Below are 24703 nucleotides of genomic sequence, written 5' to 3'. Positions count from 1 at the left end.
AACTGCATCTGTCATATCCCCAGGACTAGATTGGTTACAGGCATCTCCTAAGGGACCCAGCTATGGATGGATGTGGCGGGAACTGCACCGATGGGTCTTCCTTCTAGCCACTGTTCTTCAGGTGTCCCACCTGGCCTTTAGGGCCCTGCTCAAATATCACCTCCCTGTGAAGCCTTCCTGGATTCTCCCAAGCTTGCGCTCTCCTCCCTGCTTCCCTTGGGCTCTGTGGGGATGACTGACAGAAATCTCAAAGCAGGGAGCTTTCCCCTTCTGTGCCTTTCTTCTCTAGAAGGTGAGGCAGGGCCTGGGACCAGATTATTTCCCTGATGACCTGGAATTTGCACAGCAGGAGAGAAACCAAACAACCTCAGGCATGCAGGGATTGGCAGGGCAGGGGCAGGCACTGGGGTGAGGAAAAGCAGACAGAACTGGATGGTTAACCCCGCCCTTTTTTTTTTTTTTGAGACAAAGTCTTACTCTGTTGCCTAGGCTGGAGTACGGTGGCACGATCCCAACTCACTGGGTTGAACCTCCACCTCCTGGGTTCAACTGATTCTCCTGCCTCAGCCTCCCAAGTAGCTGAGATTACAGGCATCCACCACCATGCCTGGCTAATTTTTTTTGTATTTTTAGTAGAGATGGGGTCTCATCTCACCATGTTGGCCAGGCTGGTCTCGAACTCCTGACCTCAAGTCATCCACCCGCCTCTGCCTCCCAAAATGCTGGGATTACAGCCATGAGCCATCACACCCGGCCAATCCTGCCCTTCTTATCAACTGAGAGACCTCACAGAGCCTCAGTGGCCGCATCTATAAAATGGGTACAACAGTGCCTACCCCAGGAGTCTTGGGGCATGTAAATGAGGTCTAGCCCTGAAGGGCTCTGCAGTGTTTGGTTGGCATTTCCACCCCTTTCCAGGTGGGGATGTCGCTCCCCTCTCCCACCTCTTCCCTGCCTCTGAAAGGGCAGAGGTGATAAGACCTGGGGTGAAGAAGGCCCTGGGGGGTACAGGATTATGGGGATGGCAGTCCAGATACTTCTGCCACTGAGAGTAAGGCCAGTCAAGCGAGCCCTCTCTGAGTCTTCGTTTCCTCCCTTCTCTCCATTTTTTTTTTTTTTTTTTTTTGTAGAGACAAGGTCTCACTATGTTCCCCAGGCTGGTCTCAAACTCCTGGGTTCAAGTGATCCTCCTGCCGCGGCCACCTACATAGCTGGGATTACACTCGTGAGCCACCGTGCCCGGCCAATTTCCCCCTTTTTCATGAGGCTCCAAGGCCCCCTTGAGGTTACTCAACCAGAGGAGAAGAACATGGGGCATTCTGGAGAGAGGGAGCGGCCTGCAGATCACCCAGGCCCAGCCTCAGCACCTTGGGGAGGCAGGGGTCTGCTCGCCCAGGCCCTGCCCAGCGGAGTCCACTCCACCCCCACCACCGAGCACTTGCGGCGACAGCTTGCTGAGATTACATCTAATCCCCAGCCGGTCACTTCCAAGGCTGCACAACCTGGTGTGAGGCAGGGATGGGGGAGGGGACCGGAGCCCCACCTGCCCCACCCCCGCCTATTCCCCAGAGCGAGACTCTTCAGGAAGCCAAGGGGCTGCTCAACACCCATCATGTGTCTGTGAGGCTTCAGCCGTTTTCCTCACATGACCCTGGGGGGAGGCAAAGCCCTGTTGCTGTGAAGGGGGGCCCTTGGCAGCCTGACTCATTTCTCAAAGTGTGACCGCTCCCTTCTTCCCTCAGCCTTTCCCCAGGAGGCGGGATGGATGCCTGCACCAGGACAAGGGCAGGAAGGCTGGGTTCAGCTTGTGGGGAGAGGGCTCAGCAGCCCCCTTTTCAGAGAGTGAGCTCCCTGTGCACAGGGGTGTACAAGCGGAGGTGCCAGCCAAGGACGCTCAGGAGGGGATAATTCTCCTGCCCACCCCCCCATGCTGCCTGGGCCTCTCTGAGTATCAGACTTGCTGTCTACTCCCCTCGAAGCCTTTCCTGACCCTCTCCCTGGGTCTGGGGGAGAGACATACACCCAACAACTGAACCAACAAATAGGAAAGAAGTTATATTGTGATGTTACCAAGAAAATTAATTGAGGCACTGGAGAATACTTTAGATCTGGAGTCTGGTCTGGAGGGCTTCTCTGGGGAGGTGTCTTTTGTGTTGAGATGTGCATGTTGAGGAGCCAGCTGAAGGAAGATCTGGAGAAATATGGGCATCCCAGGCAGAGGAAAGAGCCGAGTGTGAACGCCCTGAGGCAGGGATGAACTCAGGAGGGCTTGCGAGGAGAGTGTTGGGAAGCTTCAGAGGAAGGCAGGAGCCCTGGGGTTTGGTGGGGGAAGGGCTTTACCTGGGCAGGGGGCGGTGGGTGAGCATCAGTCCAAGAGTCTAGAGCTGGGGGGTGACATGACCTGACTTGGGTTTAAGGGGATTGTCTGGCTGCTGTGAGGGGACAGAGTGTGAGGGTGCAAGTGGACATATGGGCTGCTGTCATTGTCTGGAGAGGGGTGACAGTGGCCTGCCCCAGGGTGGAGGGACTTGACAGTTTTGGGAGGAGGTTGAAGCAGCTGGCCCGAATGTCAGACTGGTTGGAGGGGTCGAGTATGAACCCAGGACTGGGGCCCAGCAGCTGGTGCTGGGGAGGCTGAGAGAGGTCACTGGGGAGGCTGAGAGAGCCTGGGGCACTGGAGGAAGGACTCATGGCCCAAGCAGGGGGACCTCAGGGCCATTCTAGGGTGATGGACTTTATCTTCAGCCAGCGGAGGGACTGTTGAGGTTTGGAGTGGGTGATATCGCCCTGGCTGCTGCCTGGGGACTGCCTGGAGGAGGCTGGAGAGGAGGCTGTGGTGGTGTCAGGCACCTGGACATGGGAAGGGGCCAGCTGCCTGGCTGCCTGCACCGCAGGGCAGGGACCAGGGCTCCCCCGAGCCGCCCAGCTCAGGGATGCTCCTGCGCAGGGCGAAGTAGATGGTTCCGTTTGGAGCTGGGAGGACAGAGTGCCGTGGGCTCCAGATGTCATCTCTCTGCAGCTTATCTGGGGAAAGCCAGCATTGTCTAAAGATGTTTAAAACCAGGCCTCTAGGAGGTTCCTGGCAGCGTAACAGTGATCTCAGCCACCCCCATGCTGGCTGGGCACAGCTCGCCCTGAGCCTTCGTTAGCCAACGCCCTGCAGTGGGTCCTAGGCACACCCTGGGTAGTCTGTCTGCAGAGGGGAGATACCATCTCCCCTTAAGTGAAGTGGGCCCAATGCCCTTTTGCACTGCGGGACACAGGGCTCAGAACCAGCTGGCGTGCCTCCTTGGTCTCATGTTGACCTTAGAGTTTGGGATTCTGGAATTCCATCCTTCATGGATAGGCAGCTGGACACCGAGGTCGTGGGTGAGCTGGAGGAGCAGGCCCGGATGTGAGGCAGGTTCCCCATTTACCTGCTGTGGGCCAGCCAGAGGCGGGGCCTCTCTGAGCCTTAGCCTCCCTGACTGTGAAATGCTCTAACTATAAGACTGCTTTGTGGGGATGATTTGCAGATTTTTATGGGGATTAAAAGAGATGATTTAGGTGCCTTCTTCCATTGGTGCCAGCTCCAGGGAGGCTGTGGGCTGGTTCAGGGTCTCAGGGTGGAAACAGACTTGTAAATAGGTCCCAGCCAGAAGTGCCCAAGGCTCAGGGTGGGAAAGAGTGACCGGGAAGTGGGATGTCCCTGAAGGTGTCTGGGAGTCACTATATCCCAGCAGCGTTCAGAGAGCGAAGAGGAGTTCGCTCCCATTGAAGATGAAGAAGGTAGGAAGGCAGGTGCAGAGTTGTCAGACAGCCTGAGGACACCACCCACCCTCAGCCCTCTGTGGTGGCTGCGCAGGGTGGGGAGGGGGACAGATGAGATCAGGGTAGGCCACAAAGGGCTTGGTGCTTCTAGGGTCTCTGTTTCTATGTGTCTCTGAATCTAGTAGCCAAGGATCCTGAAATCCAAGATTCTGAGATTCCTTCTGATTTGTTTTTCTGAGTTTGACATAGATCTCCACCAAGCGCCATCTGGAATCCGTTTTTAAAAAAGACTCAGGATTGGATTTTAAAGAGGGCGGAAAAAAACCAAAGAGGCTTGGCAGGTTTACGTTGGTGCCTTTTTTTTAGCGTTTGCTTTAGCTCGAGGGAAGCTTGTTTTCCCTCTGCTTGCTGGTGACCTGGGTCCTCCCTTGGCCATCACCCTCCATCCTCTCCTGTTTCTGGGCCTCTGGCTCTGCCTCTAAAGACCTGTCTCCCTTCCCCGCAGCAGATCCGCTTGTTGGATGAATTTTCCCCAGTGTCTCGGCTGCTGTGGCCAGTGTGGAATTTCATTCTGGTTCCATTTCCGGTTCTCCAGTGGCTCCTTGAGGCTGCTCTGTGTGCTCCTTGCTGTCTCTGCAGATCTGGCCTTAGCAAGTGACCCAGGGATGCTGCCTGGCACAGGGCACCAGCTTTGGATCCAGAGAGACTCAGGTTCAAGCCTCAACTCCACTCCTGCCCAGCTGCAAGACCTGGGCAGGTCCCTAGAAGCGGCTCTAAAATGGGAATGGGAATAAGAATATTGAGCTGGTGGAGTCAAGAGCATACATTTCTGGGCACACAGCAGGCCCTGGGCAAGTCTCTGTTCCTCCTCCCGTGTACTATGAGTGGCTGAGGAGCAGAAACCTGAGGCTTGTGTCGTGCTTTGGGGGAGCTCCCACTCGGGGTGGGGGACAGCTGCTAAATAGAGAAGTTAAACCCTTGACACAGAGGGCAGCTGACAGTCCTGCAGGGGGTTCAGGAGACTGTAAGGGACTGGTTCTGTGTCCTCAGTGATGTTCCTTCCCTTCCCCGAGCCTCAGTTTCCCCACTTGTGGACCAGCAGTCTGCAAGGGATGTGGCATTTGCAGGGGACGGCTCTGCTCCCCATTATCATCATTGAGCCTAAACCCCACGACTTCCTCCCCCATCTACTCTTTTCTTTTTTTCTTTTTCTTTTTTTTTTTTTCCCCACACCTGGCTAATTTTTGTATTTTTAGTAGAGACGGGATTTCATCATGTTGGTCAGGCTGGTCTCAAGCAATCTGCCCACCTCACCCTCCCAGCGTTGGGATTACAGGCGTGAGCCACCGCGCTCAGCCTCTTCTTTTTTTTTTTTTTTTTTGAGACAGGGTCTCCCTCTGTCCCCCAGGCTAGAGTATAGTGGTGCAATCAGAGCTCACTGCAACCTTCACCTCCTGGGCTCAAGCAATCCTCTGGCCTCAGCATCCTCTGCCTGGCTAATTTTTGTATTTTTAGTAGAGATGGGGTTTTACCATGTTGCCCAGGCTGGTCTCAAACTCCTGGGCTCACCCAGGAGTGATCACTCACCCTCAAGTGATTCACCTACCTAGGCTTCCCAAAGTGCTGGGATCACAGGCGTGAGCCACCATCCCCAGCTTCTTCACTCTTCCTCTCACTCCCCACGTCGGCTGTGTCTGCAGATTTTAGTGGCTCTACTTTCAAAATATATTCAGGCCGGGCATGGTGGCTCACGCTTGTAATCCCAGCACTTTGGGAGGCCAAGGCGGGCAGATTGCCTGAGGTCAGGAGTTCGAGACCAACCTGGCCAACATGGTGAAACCGCATCTCTACTAAAAATATAAAAATTAGCCAGATGTGGGAGCATACGGCTATAATCCCAGCTACTCAGGAGGCTGAGGCAGGAGAATCACTTGAACCCGGGAGGCGGAAGTTGCAGTGAGCCGAGATTGTGCCCCTGCACTCCAGTCTGGGCGACAGAGCGAGACTCCATCTCAAAAATATATATATATATATATATTCAGCACCCACCACTTCTCCCCATCTCCACTGCCTGCACCAGCCCCAGGCCCGTCCCTCACCTGGGTGCTGTCGTAGCTGCTGTCTGGGCTGCTTGTCTTCACCTTTGCCACCACAGTCTTTTCGCTCCATAGCAGCCGGCCTGATTCTTCTCAAACCTAAGTCGCATCAAATCACTCAGCTGCTCTTCAGCCTGCAGTGTCTCCTGAACTCGCCCTGGCCCTTGAGGCCAGCCCATCTTCTTCGCCAGCCTCGCCTCTTGGTGTCTCCCTCACTTGCTTGGCCCCCACCATGCGGGCCTCCATGCCGCTCCTGAACACACCCAGTTTATTTGCACCCAAGGCCTTGGCACCTGTGGCTGCTTCTTCCCTAGGCTCGGGTCCCTCACTGAGTCAGGCTTCTGCTCAAAGGTCACTGCATCAGAGGCCTCCCTGGGCCCCCAGTCCTCCTCCTCTTGCCCTGCTTCGTTCTTCATGACACTTGTCTCCCTCGGTGAGAACAGGGACCTCACACATCTTATTCCCAACTGTGTCCTCAGCCTCTTGCACAGGGCTGGTACATACTAGGTGCTCAGGAAATGTGGAGTAAAGGAACGGCTGATGTCAAGCCCCAGAAGAGGCCTCCCAGGCCCCAGGGCAGGGCAGGCAGCTCACTCACTCCACTCCAGCAAACAAACAGCAAAGTAGGTTGTAGCTCAGCCTGTAGCAGGCAGTAGGGACAGTCAGTCTTCCAGGGAAGAAAACATGGAAAGGGGCCTGGGGCGTGCAAAGTTGGGGAGGCAGGTGGTAGGGGGAGTGGAAGGAGGTGAGACCCCAGGAGCGGTGGGTGGGGCCAGCACATGAAGGGCCTTGACCCCAGCCCTAGAAGCTTGGGTTGTAGGCTGTGTGAGGTGGCTCACGCCTGTAACCCCAGCACTTTGGGAGGCCGAGGCGGGCGAATCACCTGAGATCAGGAGTTCAAGACCAGCCTGGCCAACATGGCACAACCCCGTCTCTGCTAAAAATACAAAAATTAGCTGGGTTTGGTGGCGCACGCCTGAAACCCCAGCTACTTGGGAGGCTGAGGCAGGAGAATCGCTTGAACCCAAGAGGCAAAGGTTGCAGTGAGCCGAGGTCACACGACTGCACTCCAGCCTGGGCAACAGAGTGAGACCCTGTCTCGAAAAACCACAACAACAACAAAAAAGTCCCCACCACAGCCCACCAGGCCTTGTCCCGCTGCCTATCCCATGTACTTAGTTCCCGGGTCACTGCTCCAGTCATATTCCTTCCCACCTCACCGTACAAAACCTTTTTCTGCCTTCGGCCTTTGCACTTCCTGTTCTTGTGCCTGGAACATGCTTCCCCCAGATCTTTGCAGGCCTGGCTCATTCTTGTCTCCACCCAGAAGCCCTGCTTCAGGGCCCTTTTCCCTGGCCACCACTGCTCCCTCCCGGCATTTGCCAGGGACCGCCATTGCCTTTGTGATCTGTTCCACGAGTTTAGTGGCAGTCTAGCCTTCTGGAGCTGCTTACTCCAGGCCACGTGCCCTTCCTTGCATGCATGACCTCACTGATTCCTCACAATGCATCGTTGGTTTCGGTGCTATTGTTGCCCCCACTTGACAGGTGCAGAAACTGAGGCTCAAGAGATTAAGTCAGTGGCCTTAGGTCACCCCACTGGTCAAGTGGCCACACTGGGATTCAGCGGGCCCCAGGTCATCTGACTCAGAGTCCTGCTCCCCACGCAATCGGCTCCCACAGCAGGGTCTCTTGGACTGAATTACCGCCTGGTTCCCCTCCCAGCGCAGTGCCAGGTGCCGAGAAACTTGTGACCTGTGATGAATGCCTGATCGAGGCGGGTGTCTGCTGGGGCCATAGGGCCCCGCCTGGTCCCTCGGACGCTGTTTTGCTCTTGCTCTGCACCCTCCTGGGGACACATCCTCTCCAGCACTTTCCTCCTGGCCTCTCTGAGGACTCCCTGCCTCTGTCTCCCAAGAGAGCCCAGTCTTAATGGTTCCTCCTCTGCTGTCCCCAGGGCCCAGGCTTCTGCCTGCCTGTTTCCCCTCCCACCTCCTCTCTGTCTTCAGGGAGCCTGATATTGTTCTGTTTTTGGAAGGAGATCCACACTTATTTTCAGCGCTGGCAGCAGTGGAGTCTCCTCCAGCCCCCGGGAGCACGTGTCTGTTAGTAAGTGTTCGAGAGGGGCCTTCCTGGTGTGATTCCTCTTTTCTGGGCCCTCTAGAGAGGAAATGAACATTATGAAGCCCCTATGGGGCTTCCAAAGCTCTGCTCTGGGTACTTGCTCTAATTCTCCCATCAGCCCCAGAGAGGATGTTAATTTTTACAGAGGACCAATCTGAGGCTCGGAGAGGCTAAGTCACTTGCCTGAGGCTACCCAGCATAAGCAGCAGGCCTTGGATTTGAATTGGCAGGTCTGTATGATTCCTCAGTGTCTGAAGTCTCCTTCTGATCAGGAGGCTTTTCCGTTCTGGTTTGGTGGCATCTGGTGACATCCAGGACTGGGCCTCAGATTCCCAACCTGACAGTTTTCTGGTGGGAGCCTTGGACTTGTTGCAGTACACCAGTGCAAGGGGTTGTGTGACTAGCAGTCCCTGGAGTTGTGCAGTCCACGGCCCAAGCAGCTGGCCATGTACTGCACATCTCCCAGTGTTCAGAGTCTGTCTTGCTTGTCTTGGTTTGTTAGTAGCTCAGGAGCCCCTTTGACAATGGCTCTGAAGTCCTGACTTCAAAGGTGCTCCCCACTGTGCCTCTGAGCACCAGACTTGAGACTGAATCGAGCCGCCTGATGCCCAGTCACACTGAGGCTACCTTCCCGGCCTTCCTCCCTGCTGGTCCTCTGCCTGATCCCTTGGGTCTCTGGGAGTAAATTCCACCCCTTCTTCAGGGCCCACCTCCAGAGGCTGAGAGTCAGCTTGGTCAGGTGGAAAAGAACACAGGTCTGGGAATCAGGAGACCTGGGTTCAACTTCAGCCTCTGCTGCTGACAACAGTGCCACCTTCTCTTCCTGAGCCTTAGTTTTTCTACTCTGCCAATTGGGAACAGTACAAATAGCCCTCTCCACTCGAGGGGTGATGGTGAGGCTGCAGAGCCTGTGGGAGGCAGAGCTGTGGGCCCCGATGCCCTCACAGGTCTGAAGTCTCATGGTCATGGGGTCTTCCCAAATCAGGACTGGCAAATGGTGGCTCACAGACACCACTGCCCACCTCTGTGCCCATGGCTGAACCAGAACACAGCTTCAGAATCCTTTCTTTTTTTTACTGTGGCCATATTAGCATAACATACCATTTTAATGTTGTATAATTCAGTGTACTTTTTTTCTTTTTTTATAATTTATAATTTATTTATTGTAGAGATGGGGTTTTGCTATGTTGCCCAGGCTGGTCTCAAACTCCCAGGCTCAAGCAATCCTCCCACCTCAGTCCCCCAAGTAGCTGGGACCACAGGTGCATGCCAGCATACTCAGCTAATTTTTTTTTTTTTTTGATACGGAGTCTCACTCTGTCATCCAGGCTGGAGTGCAGTGGTGAATCTCGGCTCACTGCAACGTCCACCTCCCGGGTTCAAGCGATTCTCCTGCCTCAGCCTGCCGAGTAGCTGGGACCACAGGCACATGCCACCATGCCCGGTTAATTTTCTTTATTTTTAGTGGAGATGGGGTTTCACTGTGTTAGCCAGGATGGTCTCAATCTCCTGACCTCATGATCCACCCGCCTCGGCCTCCCAAAGTACTGGGATTACAGGTGTGAGCCACCGCACCTGGCCCATACCCAGCTAATTTTGGTGTTTTTTGTAGAGATGCGGTTTTACAATGTTGCCCATGCTGGTTGTTCCTTTTTATGGCTGAAAAATTGTCCAATTTATGGATGTACCACACTTTGTGCCCCCATTCATCTGCTGCGCACATTTAGGTCAGAATCCCCCTTAACACACAACATCCTAACCCAGAGGTCTCTAACCATTTTTTTTTTTTTTTTTTTGAGACAGAGTTTCACTCTTGTTGCCCAGGCTGGAGTGCAATGGCATGATCTTGGCTCACCACAACTTCTGCCCCCTGGGTTCAAGTGATTCTCCTGCCTCAGCCTTCCAAGTAGCTGGGATTACAGTCATGCACCACTACACCCGGCTCATTTTGTATTTTTTTAGTAGAGACGGGGTTTCTCCATGTCGGTCAGGCTAGTCCCGAACTCCTGACCTCAGGTGATCTGCCTGCCTTGGCCTCCCAAAGTGCTGGGATTACAGGCATGAGCCACCGTGCCTGGCCTCATTTTTTTTTTTTTTTTTTTTTTTTTGAGACAATGTCTCGCTCTGTCACCCAGGCTGGAGTGCAATGACACGATCTCAGCTCACTGCAACCTCTACCTCCCAGGTTCAAGCCATTCTCCTGTCACAGGCTTCCAAGTAGCTGGGATTACAGGTGTGTGCCACCATGCCCAGCTAATTTTTTGTATTTTTAGTGTAGAGACAGGGTTTCACCGTGTTGGCCAGGCTAGTCTCAAACTCCTGACCTCAAGTGATCTACCCATCTTGGTCTCCCAAAGTGCTGGGATTACAGGTGTGAGCCACCGCACCCGGCCGGTCTCTAAACTTTTAATCATGCTCCTTTCAGGAAAAATGTTTGCACCAATCCTCCCATTCAATGTAGATTTATTGGTTTTATATATGCTACTACTGTACTAATATATCCTGTGCATTATAAAATCCATGTAAACTATAGGCATCTTACAGAGATAAGATAATATTAAGAATGCTTCTCATATTTTTTCCCATACCTGTCCTGGAATCATTACCCATCCTGGGCATCAGCCAGGAAGAAAGTGTGTTCAACTGACATTGAAATTGTAGTTTCTGAGGCTGGGCATGGTGGCTGACTCCTATAATCCCAGCAATTTGGGAGGCCGAGGTGGGCAGATCACCTGAGGTCGGGAGTTTGAGACCAGCCTGACCAACATGGATAAACCCCATCTCTACTAAAAATACAAAATTAGCCAGGTGTGGTGGCACATGCCTGTAATCCCAGCTACTCGGGAGGCTGAGGCAGGAGAATCGCTTGAACCCAGGAGGCAGAGGTTATGGTGAACTGAGATTGCACCATTGCACTCCAGCCTGGGCAACAAGAGTGAAAGTCCACCTCAAAAAAAAAAAAAAAGAAAAGAAAAGAAATTATAGTTTCTGGCCGGGCATGGTGGCTCACGCCTGTAATCCCAGCACTTTGGGAGGCTTGGGGCTGGTGGATCACTTGAGGTTAGAAGTTTGAAACCAGCCTGACCAACACGGCAAAACTCCGTCTCTACTAAAAATACAAAAAATTAGCCAGGCATGGTGGGAAACGCCTATAGTCCCAGCTACTCAGGAGGCTGAGGCTGGTCTTGAACTCCTGGACTCAAGTGATCCTCCTTTCTCAGCCTCCTAAAGTGCTGGGATTACACACGGGAGACACCATGCCCAGCCAAAAAGCGTGAACTTTAGAGTCAGGTACCCTGGGTTTGAAGCCACACAACTGACCAGTTGTGTGACTTTGGGTATGTTAACAATAGCTGAGCCCTAACTGTCTTATCTGCAAAATGCTGATGGTGCAGGATGTATTGGCAAGCTATTGCTGCATAACAAATTGCCCTACAACGTAAGGCTTATAACAAGAAATATTTGTTATCTGACAGTTTCTGTGGGTGAGGAATCTGCTAAGCTTGGTGCCACTGCCTCAGGGTCTCTCACAGGGCTATAATCACATTATCAAGTAGGGCTGTGGTTTCATCTGAAGGCTCAATTGAGGGTAGATCCATTCTTTTTTTTTTTTTTTTTTTTTTTTTTTTTTGAGATGGAGTCTCACTCTGTTGCCCAAGCTGGAGTGCAGTGGCATGATCTTGGCACACTGCAACCTCCACCTCCTGGGTTCAAGCAATTCTCCTGCCTCAGCCCCCCAAGTAGCTGGGACCACAGGTGCGTGCCACCACACCCAGATAATGTTTTGTATTTTTAGTAGAGACAGGATTTCACCATGTTAGCCAGGATGGTCTTGATCTCCTGACCTTATGATTTGCCCACCTTGGCCTCCCAAAGTGCTGGGATTACAGGCGTGAGCCACCGCGCACCACGCCCAGCCCTTTTTTTTTTTTTTTTTTTTTTTTTTTTTTTGAGATGGAGTTTCGCTCTGTCACCCAGGCTGGAATGCAATGGCACAATCTCAGCTCACTGCAACCTCTGCCCAGGCCCAGCAAACGGTTCTCCTGGGCTCAAGCAATTCTCCTGCCTCAGCCTCCCAAGTAGCTGGATGACAGGCATGTGCTACCACACCCAGCTACTTTTTGTATTTTTAGTAGAGACGGGGTTTCTCCATGTTGGCTAGGCTGGTCCCGAACTCCTGACCTCGTGATCCACCCGCCTGCGCCTCCCAAAGTGCTGGGATTACAGGTGTGAGCCACCATGCCCGGCCCGAGAGTTTTTTGTTTTGTTTTGTTTTGTTTTTTTGAGACAGAGCCTCTCTGTGTCACCCAGGCTGGAGTGCAGTGGCATGATCACAGTTCACTACAACCTCCGCCTCCTGGGCTCAAGAGATCCTCCCCCTCATCTTCCCTGGTACCTGAGACTACAGGCACGCACCACCATACCTGGGTAATTTTTGTATTTTTAGTAGAGGCGGGGTTTTGCCATGTTGCCCAGGCTGGTATCCAACTGCTGAGCTCAAGTGATTCTCCTACCTTGGCCTCCCAAAGTGCTGGGATTACAGGCATGAGCCACTGCCCCCAGCCCACTGTTATTTTTTCATTCATCACTCCATCCACTTGCCAGGCCTGGGTAGGGACCTGAGATCCCAGACTAGCCCACAGCTCTGCAGAGGGAAGGAGAACACAAGATGGGGCCCGGCACATGCCAGCATCTGGAGGAGTCAGCCTGGGGGTGGGGGCTGGGCAGGTCCACAGCCCAGGAGGGCCTGTGGCTCCTTGTTCTTTGAGAGTCGGTCCAGTCCCAGGATATCTTGGTGTCAGGGCCCAGGAAGACCTTTAGGACCTGGCTGAGGGGTGTTGGAAGGGGCCACATCTATGGTCAGAGAGTCCTCAGTGCCTGTGGCTGAGGAAGGAAGTGAATGACCCCCACCTGCGCTGTGTGACCCACACAATTGCCCTCCCTCTCTGGGGGCCCCCCTCTGAAATGCCTGCTTAACCTGGGTCTTGTAGCTCACGGAGGGCCAGGCAGCAGGTGAGGGTGGCAGCCTCCCTGTCTCCTGGGTGGTGTGAGGCAGGGGTCTGCCCAGGTCTAAGGTGTGGCCCCACCCCCGACAGCTGTTCTCCATAGTGGTGTTCGGCTCCATCGTGAACGAGGGCTACCTCAACAGCGCCTCCGAGGGGGAGGAGTTCTGCATCTACAACCGCAACCCCAACGCCTGCAGCTATGGCGTGGCCGTGGGCGTGCTCGCCTTCCTCACCTGCCTGCTGTACCTGGCCCTGGACGTGTACTTCCCGCAGATCAGCAGCGTCAAGGACCGCAAGAAAGCCGTCCTGTCCGACATCGGTGTCTCGGGTGAGCCCCCACCCAACGGGTACCCCCTGCACAGAGTCTGCAGAGGGCTGTCCCGGCCATAGGAGGCGGCTGCCACCCTTCTTCCCATTTTCCAGATGAGGAAATGAGGTGCAGGCGGGTGGAGGGACAGACTCAGGGTCACATGGCTGGCTGCAGGAAGGATGGGACCAGGACAGGGCCTGGGACCCCAAAATAACCCATGCTGCCCACAGGCAGGGGAGCATGGATGGGATTCTAGTTCCTTCTAGTCTAAGGGACCCATGGATGGCACTGGGCATGTGCCAGCCCCCGTGGGTTGGCCCATGTTTCAGTGGCCTCTTCTGTGCCACCTCCCTGGGGCAGCCTCATGAGGACTAAGCAAGGTGGTGACTGGGTGCCCAGTGCACAGCAGGGGCCCTGGAGCCTCAGCCTCCCCACGCCTCCCAGCCAGACCTTGGCAGGACCAGGGCCTGGACCTGTGGAGCCAACCTGACCTGCTGCCCTTTGCGCTTCAGAAGCAGCCTTTGGCAGAGGCACTCTGACCTCTGCCCTGTGAGTTCCAGGGATCTGATTGGTGGATGCTCTCAGTCACGGGTCTGAACCCGAGGCTTCAGCCTCGCTGTTCTGAGGCTTGGGTCCCCGGACTGGGACCAACCCCTAGTTCTAAGCCTGGAGCTCTCAGGATAAGCCAGGCTGAAGACAGGTCATGAGGCCTAGTTTTAGAAGGAACTAGAACTAAATGAATGGTTCTCAAACTTCCACAGAGCCTCAGGGTTCCCTGGCAGTGCCTCTGGGAGGTGGGCTGGGCCCCAGCTGGGAACCCCACCTGCTTGGCAGATGCACGCCTTGTCCTGAGCAGGTCTGGGCTTCTCTGGGAGACCTGGGCACTCACAGGAGATTGTGTGGTCATGAGGCTCCCACTGCTGATGCCCCCAGGCTCGGCTCTCAGTGGGCCCCTTGCTAAACCTGGGGCTCTGTGGGGTCGCAGCACGTTAAAAGTCAAAGCCCAGACTCACCCAGCCAAGCTGCCATCCTTGCCCCAGCCTCATCCTCCTCCCCACACCTCATTTGTCTGGCAGCCTGGGGGTTGGGGTCTTCCTGCCTGCAGAGCTGCAAGCATCAGGGGTGGACTGGGGGGGCCCACGTCAGGGGTGTGGCTGGAGATGGGGGTTTGGCAGAGGCTGCAGAAATTTGGCCTGAGTTGATTGCCTTCTCTCTCTGTCTCTCCCTCCATCCTCCCCTCTCACTGCGCGTGGCTCTCCTCTGACTGGCCCTGACCCTGCCCTGTCTGTGGCCTCCTCCCCCCTGTATCTGGCTGGCTTCCCTCTTCTCGCCTGGATCTTCTCTTGGCTTCCCTCTCTCTTCCCCTATCCCCTTTGCCTCTCCCTTTGGGGGTGGGGGAGCATGGGAGATGCGCTCTTGAATGTCCCCCTGTTCCTTGGCTTCCCCATTTTCTCCCCACTCACCCTCTCCCCCATGTATGGCACTGCCCGTTCTGCCTGGCCCTGGGACCCCCCAGCCTTCTGGGCTTTCCTCTGGTTCGTGGGATTCTGCTACCTGGCCAACCAGTGGCAGGTCTCCAAGCCCAAGGACAACCCGCTGAACGAAGGGACAGACGCAGCCCGGGCCGCCATCGCCTTCTCCTTTTTCTCCATCTTCACCTGGGTGAGTACAGCCACTGCCCACCAGCCCACACTTGCCCCCTTTCCCCACTGAGCCCCTGGACGGGTGGCCTTTCGCTAGCCTGGGACCCACTCTGCCTCTGGGAGCCCACACTACCCTCGCTCCCTCTTCTGCCTGCCTGTCTCTGCGGCGCTCACAGTGGTGCTGCCTCCCTCAGCAAGGAGGCTGCAGCCCTTGGGGGCAGCACGGTCACTGGAGATGGCAGACCCTCACTGTGGTGCAGAGCAGCCTTCCTGGGGGTCACGAACCACCCCCCCGAACCACTCTGGGTGAATGGTGTTTATTATCCCCTTTCACAGATGAGAAAGCAGAGGCCTAGACAGGAAGGTGAGGCTTACCGGGTTTGAGGCTGGGAAGGAGCCCTGCCTAGGAGTCAGGAGACCTGGTTCCAATCGGGGCTGCCTCTAATTTTCCTAGCCTCTGTCTTCCCATCCGTAAAATGAGGGGGTAGAATTTGGGGGAGACAGGTGTCGACATCAGATGCGCATGGGCCAGGCAGGGCCTGAGAGCTGTGAGCGGGCCGGGTGACACATGCGTGCCTATCCTAAGAGGGTACCTCTGCTCAGCTGCCAAGAAGGAATAGGGACCTAGAGAAGGCAGAAGTCTGAATTTTTACATGAAATCTGCTCTTGATATGTTGGAAGTTTATTCAGGTTTAAACAATATATTGTGTGTGTCAAACAAAGCATGTCTCTGGGCCCAGCAGGCCCTGGGCTGGCAGGCTGGAGGGCCAGGTGGCACAACAGCTCGGCTGGCCCCTCTTTCCCACTGGTCTGGGTCATCTCTGTTTCTTCTCTCCTAGTCACCCTTCTGCAGAGATCTAGGGTCACATCACCTCCATAGCCCCATCCCAAGAGCCCTCCCCATAACCCACAGCTGCCTCCCCTCTGGGCCGGCCAGCAGTTCTGGGCCCAGCCTCCTGCAAGGAGACTCTTGAGGCTACATACAGGCCACCAGCTGTCCCTGTTTCCCCCATCCTCCTGGGTTTGCCCCGGGTTGACGTCTTTTTCTTTTTGAGGGCCCCTGGATATCCATTTTTGGGGGGTACACCCATCTCCCCAACAGTATTAGAAGATAGTGTTTGGGCGGGGAGACCCGTGGTTCGGGCCCTAGTGGGCCAGCCTTGGCTGCTCCAGCCCTCGGTGTCCTCAAGACTGGGTAGGAAGAACAGGTGACCCCAGGGGATCTCAGTCCAGAGAAGGTGCCCCAGGAGTGGGGACCACCCAGCCTACAGGGAGGAGTTTAGGGGCGGGGCTCACAGAGGAGTAGTGGATGATTTCTAGCCATGGGTCTGAAGTACCTGACCAACAGGTGCCTGCCCGGCCCCCTGAAGCCAGCCTCCCTCCTGGCACCTCTGCAGCTCTTCCCCACCGGCCTCACCCCTGCTCTTTCCTGGCAGAGCCTGACCGCAGCCCTGGCCGTGCGGAGATTCAAGGACCTAAGCTTCCAGGAGGAGTACAGCACGCTGTTCCCCGCCTCGGCACAGCCGTAGGCCTCCCCAGCTTGCAGAGGCCGGCAGCCCTGTATCACCCCTGGCGGTGAGGTGGCAGGAGCAGCCTAGTGCCAGAAATGTCCAAGATGCCAGGGCATGCAGGGCAGTGGAAGGCTGGCTTGAGGAACCGATTCAGGTTCTCCACTGACTCATTCATTCCTTCACTGCCTCCTTCGTTGATTCTTCATGCGTTCATTCATTCAGTAAACATTTATTGAGCAGCTGTTTTGTGCCTAGTGATGAATTAGGTGGGGTCCTTGGCTCCAGGAGCCCACAGGCTGGGGAGGAGAAAACAAATACATCAATATCTCTTCCAAATGGACAGCCGTGGACAGTTACCAGGTTGGTAGTGGCCCCATACATGGGCTGTCTGGAGGCGTTCATGGTCCCCGTTGCTGAGCTGTGGGTGCAGAGCAATAGCCTCTCCCTTCACAGCGGTGTGAAGAGTGACCTCACTGTCCTCAGGGTGCGCATCCTGGCCAAGGATGTCAGAGGACTCCTGGTCTGGCTCTGTCCTCATGTGCTGTGTGACCCTGACAAACCCCTGCACCTCTCTCAGCCTCAGTCCACTTACCTGAACTGAGGGGTGATAATGGACAAACCTCTCAAGGCTGTTGTGCCAATGAAACAAAGGCCAGCACAAGGCTTAGCACAAGCATGCTCAATAAATGTCAGCTCTTTTGTTCATTCATTCATTCATTCATTCATTCATTCATTCTTCTCTCCAGAGAGTCAAGGGCACCTCCAGAATCTCTACTTTGAGAGTAATTCTCATTTGATGAATCCTTGTTCCTCCAAAGGATTTTGGTCTCTGGTTCTACACAGGTTTCCTCCTTGGGGCCCCCAGCTGCCTGGGCAGGAACACACCCATTCCTCCACTCTCTGCTGGAGTTGAGCATGCTGGTGGAGCACAGACAGTTCCCCAAAGCAACGCCTCAACCCTGTGAGGGCCTGAGCACACCAAGAGTGAGCTTCCTGGCACTGGAGGCATCCCAGTGCAGACGCAAACTGCCTGCTGCACGCTGGAGATGCTGCAGAGAGGGCACCTACACTGAGAAAGTGGGGCCAGGGGACCACCAGGTCCCTGGGCTCTCAGCAGAACTCCCATCCTCTCTCTGCAGCCCAGGCCAGCGGGGGCCCAGGCCTCTCCTTTGCTCCTGTCTTGTGGCCCCTTAAACTGGTTGCCCAAATGAAGCTTTGACTTAGTGAGGGCAGAGAGCTGACCACAGAGACAGTATGAGTGCCTACAGCCAGAGGCTTCTCCCTAGAAGGATCAGTAGGGGTCATCTGCTCCAGCCCTCTGCCTCTGTACAGGAAACCAGCCTGGATAGTAGAGCCAGGGAGCTGGGGGAGAACCGAGTCTACAGACATTGCTCTCCAGGTTCATTCAGTCAGTCCCCGTGGGCTGGCCAGGGCTCAAGTGTACCCTCAGGAGACTCTTCACCTCCCCTGCTTCTTCAGGCTCTGGAGTCCGAGCCCCCAGCAGCCAGGACCTCATGCCAACATAGTAGGAAACCCCAGAGGGCCACACCTTATCCCTTAGCCCAATTTCTTTAGACCTGGTCTGTCTTTCCCAAGGCGCTGGCACTTTGCTTTAAATGCCCACCTTCCAGAAAGTGCTTCCCCTCAGAACTTTGGTCAGTGAGTACAATCAAAAGGTAATGCCCTAGCTGGGCGTGGTGGCTCATGCCTGTGATCCCAGCACTTTGGGTGGCCAAGGCGGGCGGATCACCTGAGGTCAGGAGTTTGAGACCGGCCTGGCCAACATGGCAAAACCCCGTCTCTATTAAAAATACAAAAATTAGCTTGGTGTAGTGGTGGGTGCCTGTAATCCCAGCTACTTGGGAGGCTGAGGTAGGAGAATCACTTGAACCCGGGAGGCAGAGGTTGCAGTGAGCCGAGATTGCGCCATTGTACCCCATCCTGGGTGACAGAGCGAGACTCTGTCTCAAAAAAAAAAAAAAGAAAAAAAAGGAAATGCCCAGTCACTAGGTTTCTGGAACTTTGTGGAATAAAACACTAGGTATATTCACTCTCTACCTCTTCACTAAGTGGCTCTTTTAGGTTGTTGGTTGACTTAGTGCCTTGTCAGGGGCTAATCAAAGGGAAGGAGGTGAGGGTGCCCTGACCTGGGAAGGGGTAGGACCCCATGTTTAGGGATGGGTTCTAGCAGTAACTCTGCCATGGGCACTTCCTTTTCTAGGCCTCCGTCTTCCCAGCCCTAAAACAGGGGTCTGGAGAGTATCGGCACATTCCCATCACAGGCAGATTCCCCGGGCCAGGAAAGTTTCTGGAGAAGGCTTTTGCAATAAACGTCTAAGCTGCTTTTCTAATGACAAGTTTGATTTACTTAAACTTTGACTTAGCTCAGTGTGGTCAGTGTCATTGTCCTTAATAACAATGTAATTGCTTTTATTGAAAAATAACTTCCTAACCATGCATGTGTGCTGTAGACAAGTCTTTCCCAATCTGAGATCTGTGAAAAAAAACGGGGGGGGCTTCAGGCTAGGCGCGGTCACATTGAATAGTCAGGGCTCTGCCAAGTCGGATGATCCTGAAACTTGTTTTACTCTATTTAACTCAGTTTCTCACTTAGAATTAGGCTCAGCAGCAGGTGACAGAAATCCCGAATAAAAGTGATTTCAACAAAGTCCAAGGCTGTGGAAGTGGTCCAGGGCTGGCATACTGGCTCCAGAGGTCTTCGGTGACCCAGGCATCTTTCCTTTTCTTTTAGGGACAGGGTCTCACTCTGCTGCCCAGGCTGGATCATAGCTCACTGCAGCTTCGAACCCATAGGCTCAGGCAATCTCCCCACCTCAGCCTCCTGAGTAGCTGGGACTACAGGCCAGCACCACTATGCCCGGCTAATTTGGTTTTTGTGGATTTTTTTGGTAGAGATGGGGTCTTGCTATGTTGCCCAAGCTGGCCTTTTTTTGTTTTTTTTTTTGAGACAGTCTCACTCTGTCGCCCAGGCTGGAGTGCAGTGGCACTGTCTCAGGATGCTGCAACCTCCGCCTCCTGGGTTCAAGCGATTCTCCTGCCTCACCTCCCTAGTAGCTGGGATTACAGGTGATGCCACCATGCCCAGCTAATTTTTTCTATTTTCAGTAGAGATGGGGTTTCACCATGTTGGCCAGGCTGGTCTTGAACTCTTGACCTCAAGTAATCTGCCCATCTTGGCCTCTCAAAGTGCTGGGATTGCAGGCATGAGTTGTCGCGCCTGGCCTCTCCTGCTTTCAAGAAGAAGATCAGATTGTTATTGTGCCTGCTGTTTTTCAAGTGCCTTTAACTCAACGTAGTCAGTATGCCAGAGATGCATATTCTAGCCCAGGCTGGTCTTGATCTCCTGGCCTCAAGCGATCCTCCCACCTTGGCCTATCAAAGTTGTGGGATTACAGGCATGAGCGGCGGTGCCTGGCCCCCAGGCATCTTTCATTCCTACAGGCTTGGCTCATGGTCTTCGTGGCAACTAGAGCTGTAGCCATCACATCTGCGTTCCAGGCATCAGGTCAGAGGGTGGGACAAAGAACATGAGGGTACCCCATTGGCCGAAACATAGTCACATGGCCATGCCTAGCTGCAAGAGAGACAAAAGAGTGGCTCTTAGGAGATGCCAACAGTCCTTTGTCCCACTGAGAAGCTTTTTTTAAGGAGGTTGTTGTGAGCCTTTGAGCCATCTTAACACTCCATAATGGAGATCTAGAACTTTTGGTAGCCCAGACTGACCTCTGGGATTGGGAGACGGGGCAGGTGACTTCTGGGGTACTTTCTGGCTGGATGATATGGTTCTCGGCATTTCCGGGCGTGGCTGTGAGAACAGCCTGCCTTCTCCACAGCCAAGCTTGGTCTCATGTTTGGTGCTTTGAGGATCTTTAACCCTCTCCTGCCTGTGTCCTGTGAACTAACCGCCACTAACCCAGTGCTCTTGTCTGTCTCTCCCCTAACCACCCCCTCCCGCCTGTCCTTGTCCTCGCCGGCCTCCGTCCCCAGGCGGGCCAGGCTGTGCTGGCCTTCCAGCGGTACCAGATTGGCGCCGACTCGGCCCTCTTCTCCCAGGACTACATGGACCCCAGCCAGGACTCCAGCATGCCTTACGCGCCCTACGTGGAGCCCAACACTGGGCCGGATCCCGCCGGTATGGGCGGCACCTACCAGCAGCCGGCCAACGCCTTCGACACCGAGCCCCAGGGCTACCAGTCGCAGGGCTACTGAGCCACAGTGACCGCCTGCCCCCGCCTCCTCCCCCATCTGTCCCCTCCCTCCACATCCAGCCCCTGCTCCCGCCCAGGCTGCCCTGCCCAGAGCCTCATCAGCCTCTGCCTTGTCCCACTGAGGTCCAGGGTAGCTCGGGGCAGGGGTGGGGCAGTCCAGTGTTGGGGACTGTCTACGTGTGTGCAAGTGTATCCCAGGGCATATGCCCCACAGGGGCCTAGAGGGTGGGGGCCAGGGGTATTTGCATTCATACATTGTGTCATCAAGCATTCCTTGGGCGCCTACTGGGCATCCGGCCTGTGCTGGGCATGGGTGATGAAATTGGCAGAAATGGCCACCGGAAAGGGGGAGCGATGAGCTGTGGAGGAAGCCCTGGTGGTACCAGAGGCCAGAATGGTGGGAAAGACAGACCCAGATAATGCTGGGAAGTGTGGCTACACCGTGGCTTGGTCATAGGGTGAGTGTGAACACCCACAGGACACTGGGGGCTGTCACCCTGCTCTGGCAGTCCTGCTAAGAGTGTCAGGGCCATCTCCACTTTATGGTTGAGGAAACTGAGGTCTAGAGAGGTCAAGATTACTTGCCCAGAATCACTCAGGCAGCTAGTGATAGAGGTGGGGCCAAGCCCAGGCTGCCCAACTGCAGACCACGTGCTCTTCCCTGGCCACCCACCTCCTCCCATCCCCACGCTTGGGGCTTCCCTGCTCAGTGTTACTGTCATTCTGGGAGGCCTTGGGGCCCTCAGCCCCTTGAGACACCCTGATTCTGCTGCAAGCCAAGGGCCTGTTCTGCCCCAGCTGTTCCTCCTCCCCTGGGGACAGCCCCACCTCCGGGTCCCTCCACCTACATCCCCCCTGGTCCTACCCCTGGCCTTCGGCCTCCTCCAAGAGGGCTCGCCCCGGGTGCTGCTCTGTGCTCTGCGTGTCCCACAGACGCTTGTTCCAGGGGGCTCCAGCAAACCCCTTCGTGGTCTCTCAAAGGACTGATCGCTGTCCTTGCCTCTAGGAGGGCTCACTAAGCCCTTACCTAGGGCTGGGTGGACAACAAGGCACAGATGAGGGTGTGACTGGCCCGAGGTCACGGTGAGTGAGTGGCAAAGCTGGCCCTGATGCCCGGGTTTCTTGGCCCCAGCTGCCCAGCAGGTGCCTCGATTCCCTGCCCTTGTGACCTCCCAGGAAACAGAACTGATCTGGGACACTATGTCACCTCTCCTCTCATCTGGGGTCAGTCAGGGTTCGGAGGCTGCAGCAGCCAAGCACATGAGAGGTGTTTCCTTGGCCTTCCAGAAGGCCCACTGTGGAGCCAGCCTCCCTATGGGAGGCAGAGCAGCAAGGACAGGGCTTTGGAATCAGCCAAGTCAGCTCCTCGGCTGCAGCCATGGAGAGACACTGCCCCCAGGATGACACAGGCAAGAGCCCCGGAGGCATGGGAGGCCCGGGGAAGACCACGGGCTGTAGGGGAGAGGGTGGCAGGTGACCCAAAGGCACAAAGGGGCCTGAGGAGGTCATAATCTCTTCTGAGTGGGGGCAGGTTGATTCTTGCACAAGGTGGGCTCTTCACTGAGCCATAAGGGACAGGAAGGTGTGGGAGAGTGCTGGGGGCCCATCCCCCTGTCCACCCAGTGTCCACTGGCCCATCCCTCAGGGAGCAGAGCAGAGCAGGTGGTGGACAGGCCTAGTGCTGGGTGTTTCCACCACCATCCCCCCATCCCCCCTCCAAGAATCCTAAGAGGCAGGCAATCCCTCACCTGCTTACTCACTCAGCAGTTATCCGGCCCCTATGCTGGGGATACCAAGGGCATGGGTGGTCTCTGCTTCGATGGCCCTAAAGCCGGGCCAGAGTTAAGGGAAAGAGGAGGAAGTCCTAAGCAGAGAAGTAACACCATTGTCCCCATTTAACAGAGGGAAACTGAGGCCCAGCAAGCATAGGCAAGTTGGCAATGGAACACAGATCGAAACTCAGGTCTGTCCAAGTCCTCCCAAGGGACAGCAGTGATGGAGAGGACCCCAGCCAGCTGAGTGACAGCTAGTTGTTGCTGACTTCATTTTCCAATCCGGGGAAGGGGCTCTGTCCACAGTGCCCGCCCCCCCCAGGTGGCCCAAATGGGACCAGCATGGGGACAGGTTATCTGTTGGCCTGAAGAGTGAAACCTGTACCAGGCCAAAGGCGAGGGTGTGAGTGAGTGCGGGAGTGTTTATGGCAGCGTGAAGTTCTGTGCCCACCACAAGAGACTGTGAGATGTTCTGACCCTCACCTACTGTCTACCAAAAGCCTGTCCTGCTGATGGGCACTAGGAGACCTCAGGGTACTGCCCATCTGTTTCTCCTTGGGCGCCAGCCAGCTGCTGGTGATCCTCAGCCAGAGGGCAGGGTACCAGGTAAGCTTAACTCCATCCTGGGTGTTTGTTACAGGCCCTGTCTGCCACCCTAGGCAGGGAAAGTTGTCAAGACTCCTGCCAGGACTGGGGGGTGCTGAGTCATCTCACGAAGAATCCCTCACTCTTCCCGGGTTCAGCCCAGAAGCCCTCCCAGGCATGATGTTCCCCATCAGGCTGGGCTCTGGCAGGGACCTGCCCAGGATGGAGAGAGGGTGAGAGATGGAGGGCGGGATTTGGATGGGACCCAGGGCTCCTGACTCTGCCCTGGAAGGTTCATGGGGAAGCTTGCTCCTTCTATTGGCAGAGGACAGCCCCTGGGGGACCCCAGGCCCAACTCTGTCTGGTATCCCTTTTCCTCCCAGCTGCCCTCCCCTGCTCCCAAAGCTTTCCTTGGAGAAGGGCCCTCCTGCAGCTGGACCCTGCAGGGTGGCTCCCTCCTCCCCATCAAGCACAAGGGAGGGCCCAGGAAAAAAGGTTTCACATAAGTGTAGAGTCGCAAGGACGCTTAGAGTTGGCAGAGTCTGGAGTAGGGAGACAGTGACTTGTTCAAGGTCAAGCACAGAGGGAGAGATTCAGGAGTCAGGTCTTCTGCCTTCTGAGTTGACTCATCCTGGGCAGTCAGACTGTCCTGCCTGCACGGCTCTTGATCCACCTGGGAGTGTCGCAGTTGAGGGGCTAATTCCCAGGGGACTGACGTTAGTTCCCTACTCCATCCTTCCCTGGTGATTCTTGATCTTCAAAACCTCGGGGATCCCAGGTTTCCCCATGTAACTGAGAGCCCCTGCCTGTTAGCCCTAGAAGACCCCTAACCTTGGCCCAAGACCCCTTTGGTTCTCTAAGGAGCACGAAAGGGGGGATGCCCCTCCCAGGAGTTTATGGGAGAAGGGATTGGGCCGGCTGCCTCCCAGCGATGCACTTGACCTGACACTCCCCATGTCCTGGTGCGCACAACCCTTGTCGGTGCCCCGGCCCCTCCCGCAGCGTTACTGCCTGTGTATAGTATAAATATATATATTTTCTATATATAAGATGTATAATATAAGGCTCCACAAATATATCTGTGTGTGTGTGTGCGCGCGTGTGTGTGCGGTGAAGGGCGGTCCCCATCCTGGGCCCCCACTCTAGGCCCCCCCACCACCTGGCTAAGTCTCGAGTGAATCCAGTGGCCCCGTGGCACCCTCCTTTATGACATCCATCCATCTGTGGTGAACCAAGTGAAGGTGGTGACTTCTGGTGACATAGTAATAAAGTGAAGACTCAGAACCCACCAGCGATTGCAAGCGTGTCACCGTGTTTCTTTGTTCTTCATTCTGCATTTGGCTTGGATGCTCCATCCCGTTTGTCTCCTTAGACAGGCCATGTCTTACTTGGTTATTATTGTTTGTTAATTTTTCATTACACAATGAACCTATGAACATATTATCTCTTTAAAAAGTAAAATTGGCCGGGTGCAGTGGCTCATGCCCGTAATCCCAACATTTTGGGAGGCCAAGGTGGGTGGATCACCTGAGGTTAGGAGTTCGAGACCAGCCTGACCGACATGGTGAAAACCTGTCTCTACTAAAGATACCAAAAAAAAAAAAAAATTAGCTGGGTGTGGTGGTGGGTGCCTGTAATCCCAGCTACTTGGGAGGCTGAGGCAAGAGAATCACTTGAA

General features: G+C 55.1%; 1 protein-coding gene across 3 annotated transcripts in view; it reads left to right on the top strand.

The window, feature by feature from the left end:
* SYNGR1 (synaptogyrin 1) overlaps positions 1 to 24313 on the top strand; it is a 34123-nt gene extending 9810 nt beyond the window's left edge. The window contains exons 2-4 of one of the 3 annotated variants that reach the window (XM_055254242.2): positions 13066 to 13303; positions 14802 to 14947; positions 20448 to 24313. In XM_055254242.2, coding sequence (XP_055110217.1) covers positions 13066 to 13303; positions 14802 to 14947; positions 20448 to 20669 — 606 coding nt within the window. In that variant the 3' untranslated portion in view covers positions 20670 to 24313. Of the gene's footprint in view, positions 1 to 13065; positions 13304 to 14801; positions 14948 to 16364; positions 18495 to 18660; positions 18791 to 20447 lie in introns of those variants that run through there. The other 2 variants (XM_055254243.2, XM_055254244.2) reach the window with 2 other exon arrangements.
* Positions 24314 to 24703: the final 390 nt, after the last annotated feature.

This window comes from Symphalangus syndactylus, chromosome 18 (genome assembly GCF_028878055.3).
Source record: "Symphalangus syndactylus isolate Jambi chromosome 18, NHGRI_mSymSyn1-v2.1_pri, whole genome shotgun sequence".
In the NCBI taxonomy this organism is placed as follows: Eukaryota; Metazoa; Chordata; class Mammalia; order Primates; family Hylobatidae; genus Symphalangus; species Symphalangus syndactylus.
Note: the sequence above shows the minus strand (reverse complement) of the source record. Positions and strands in the feature narration are given on the sequence as shown.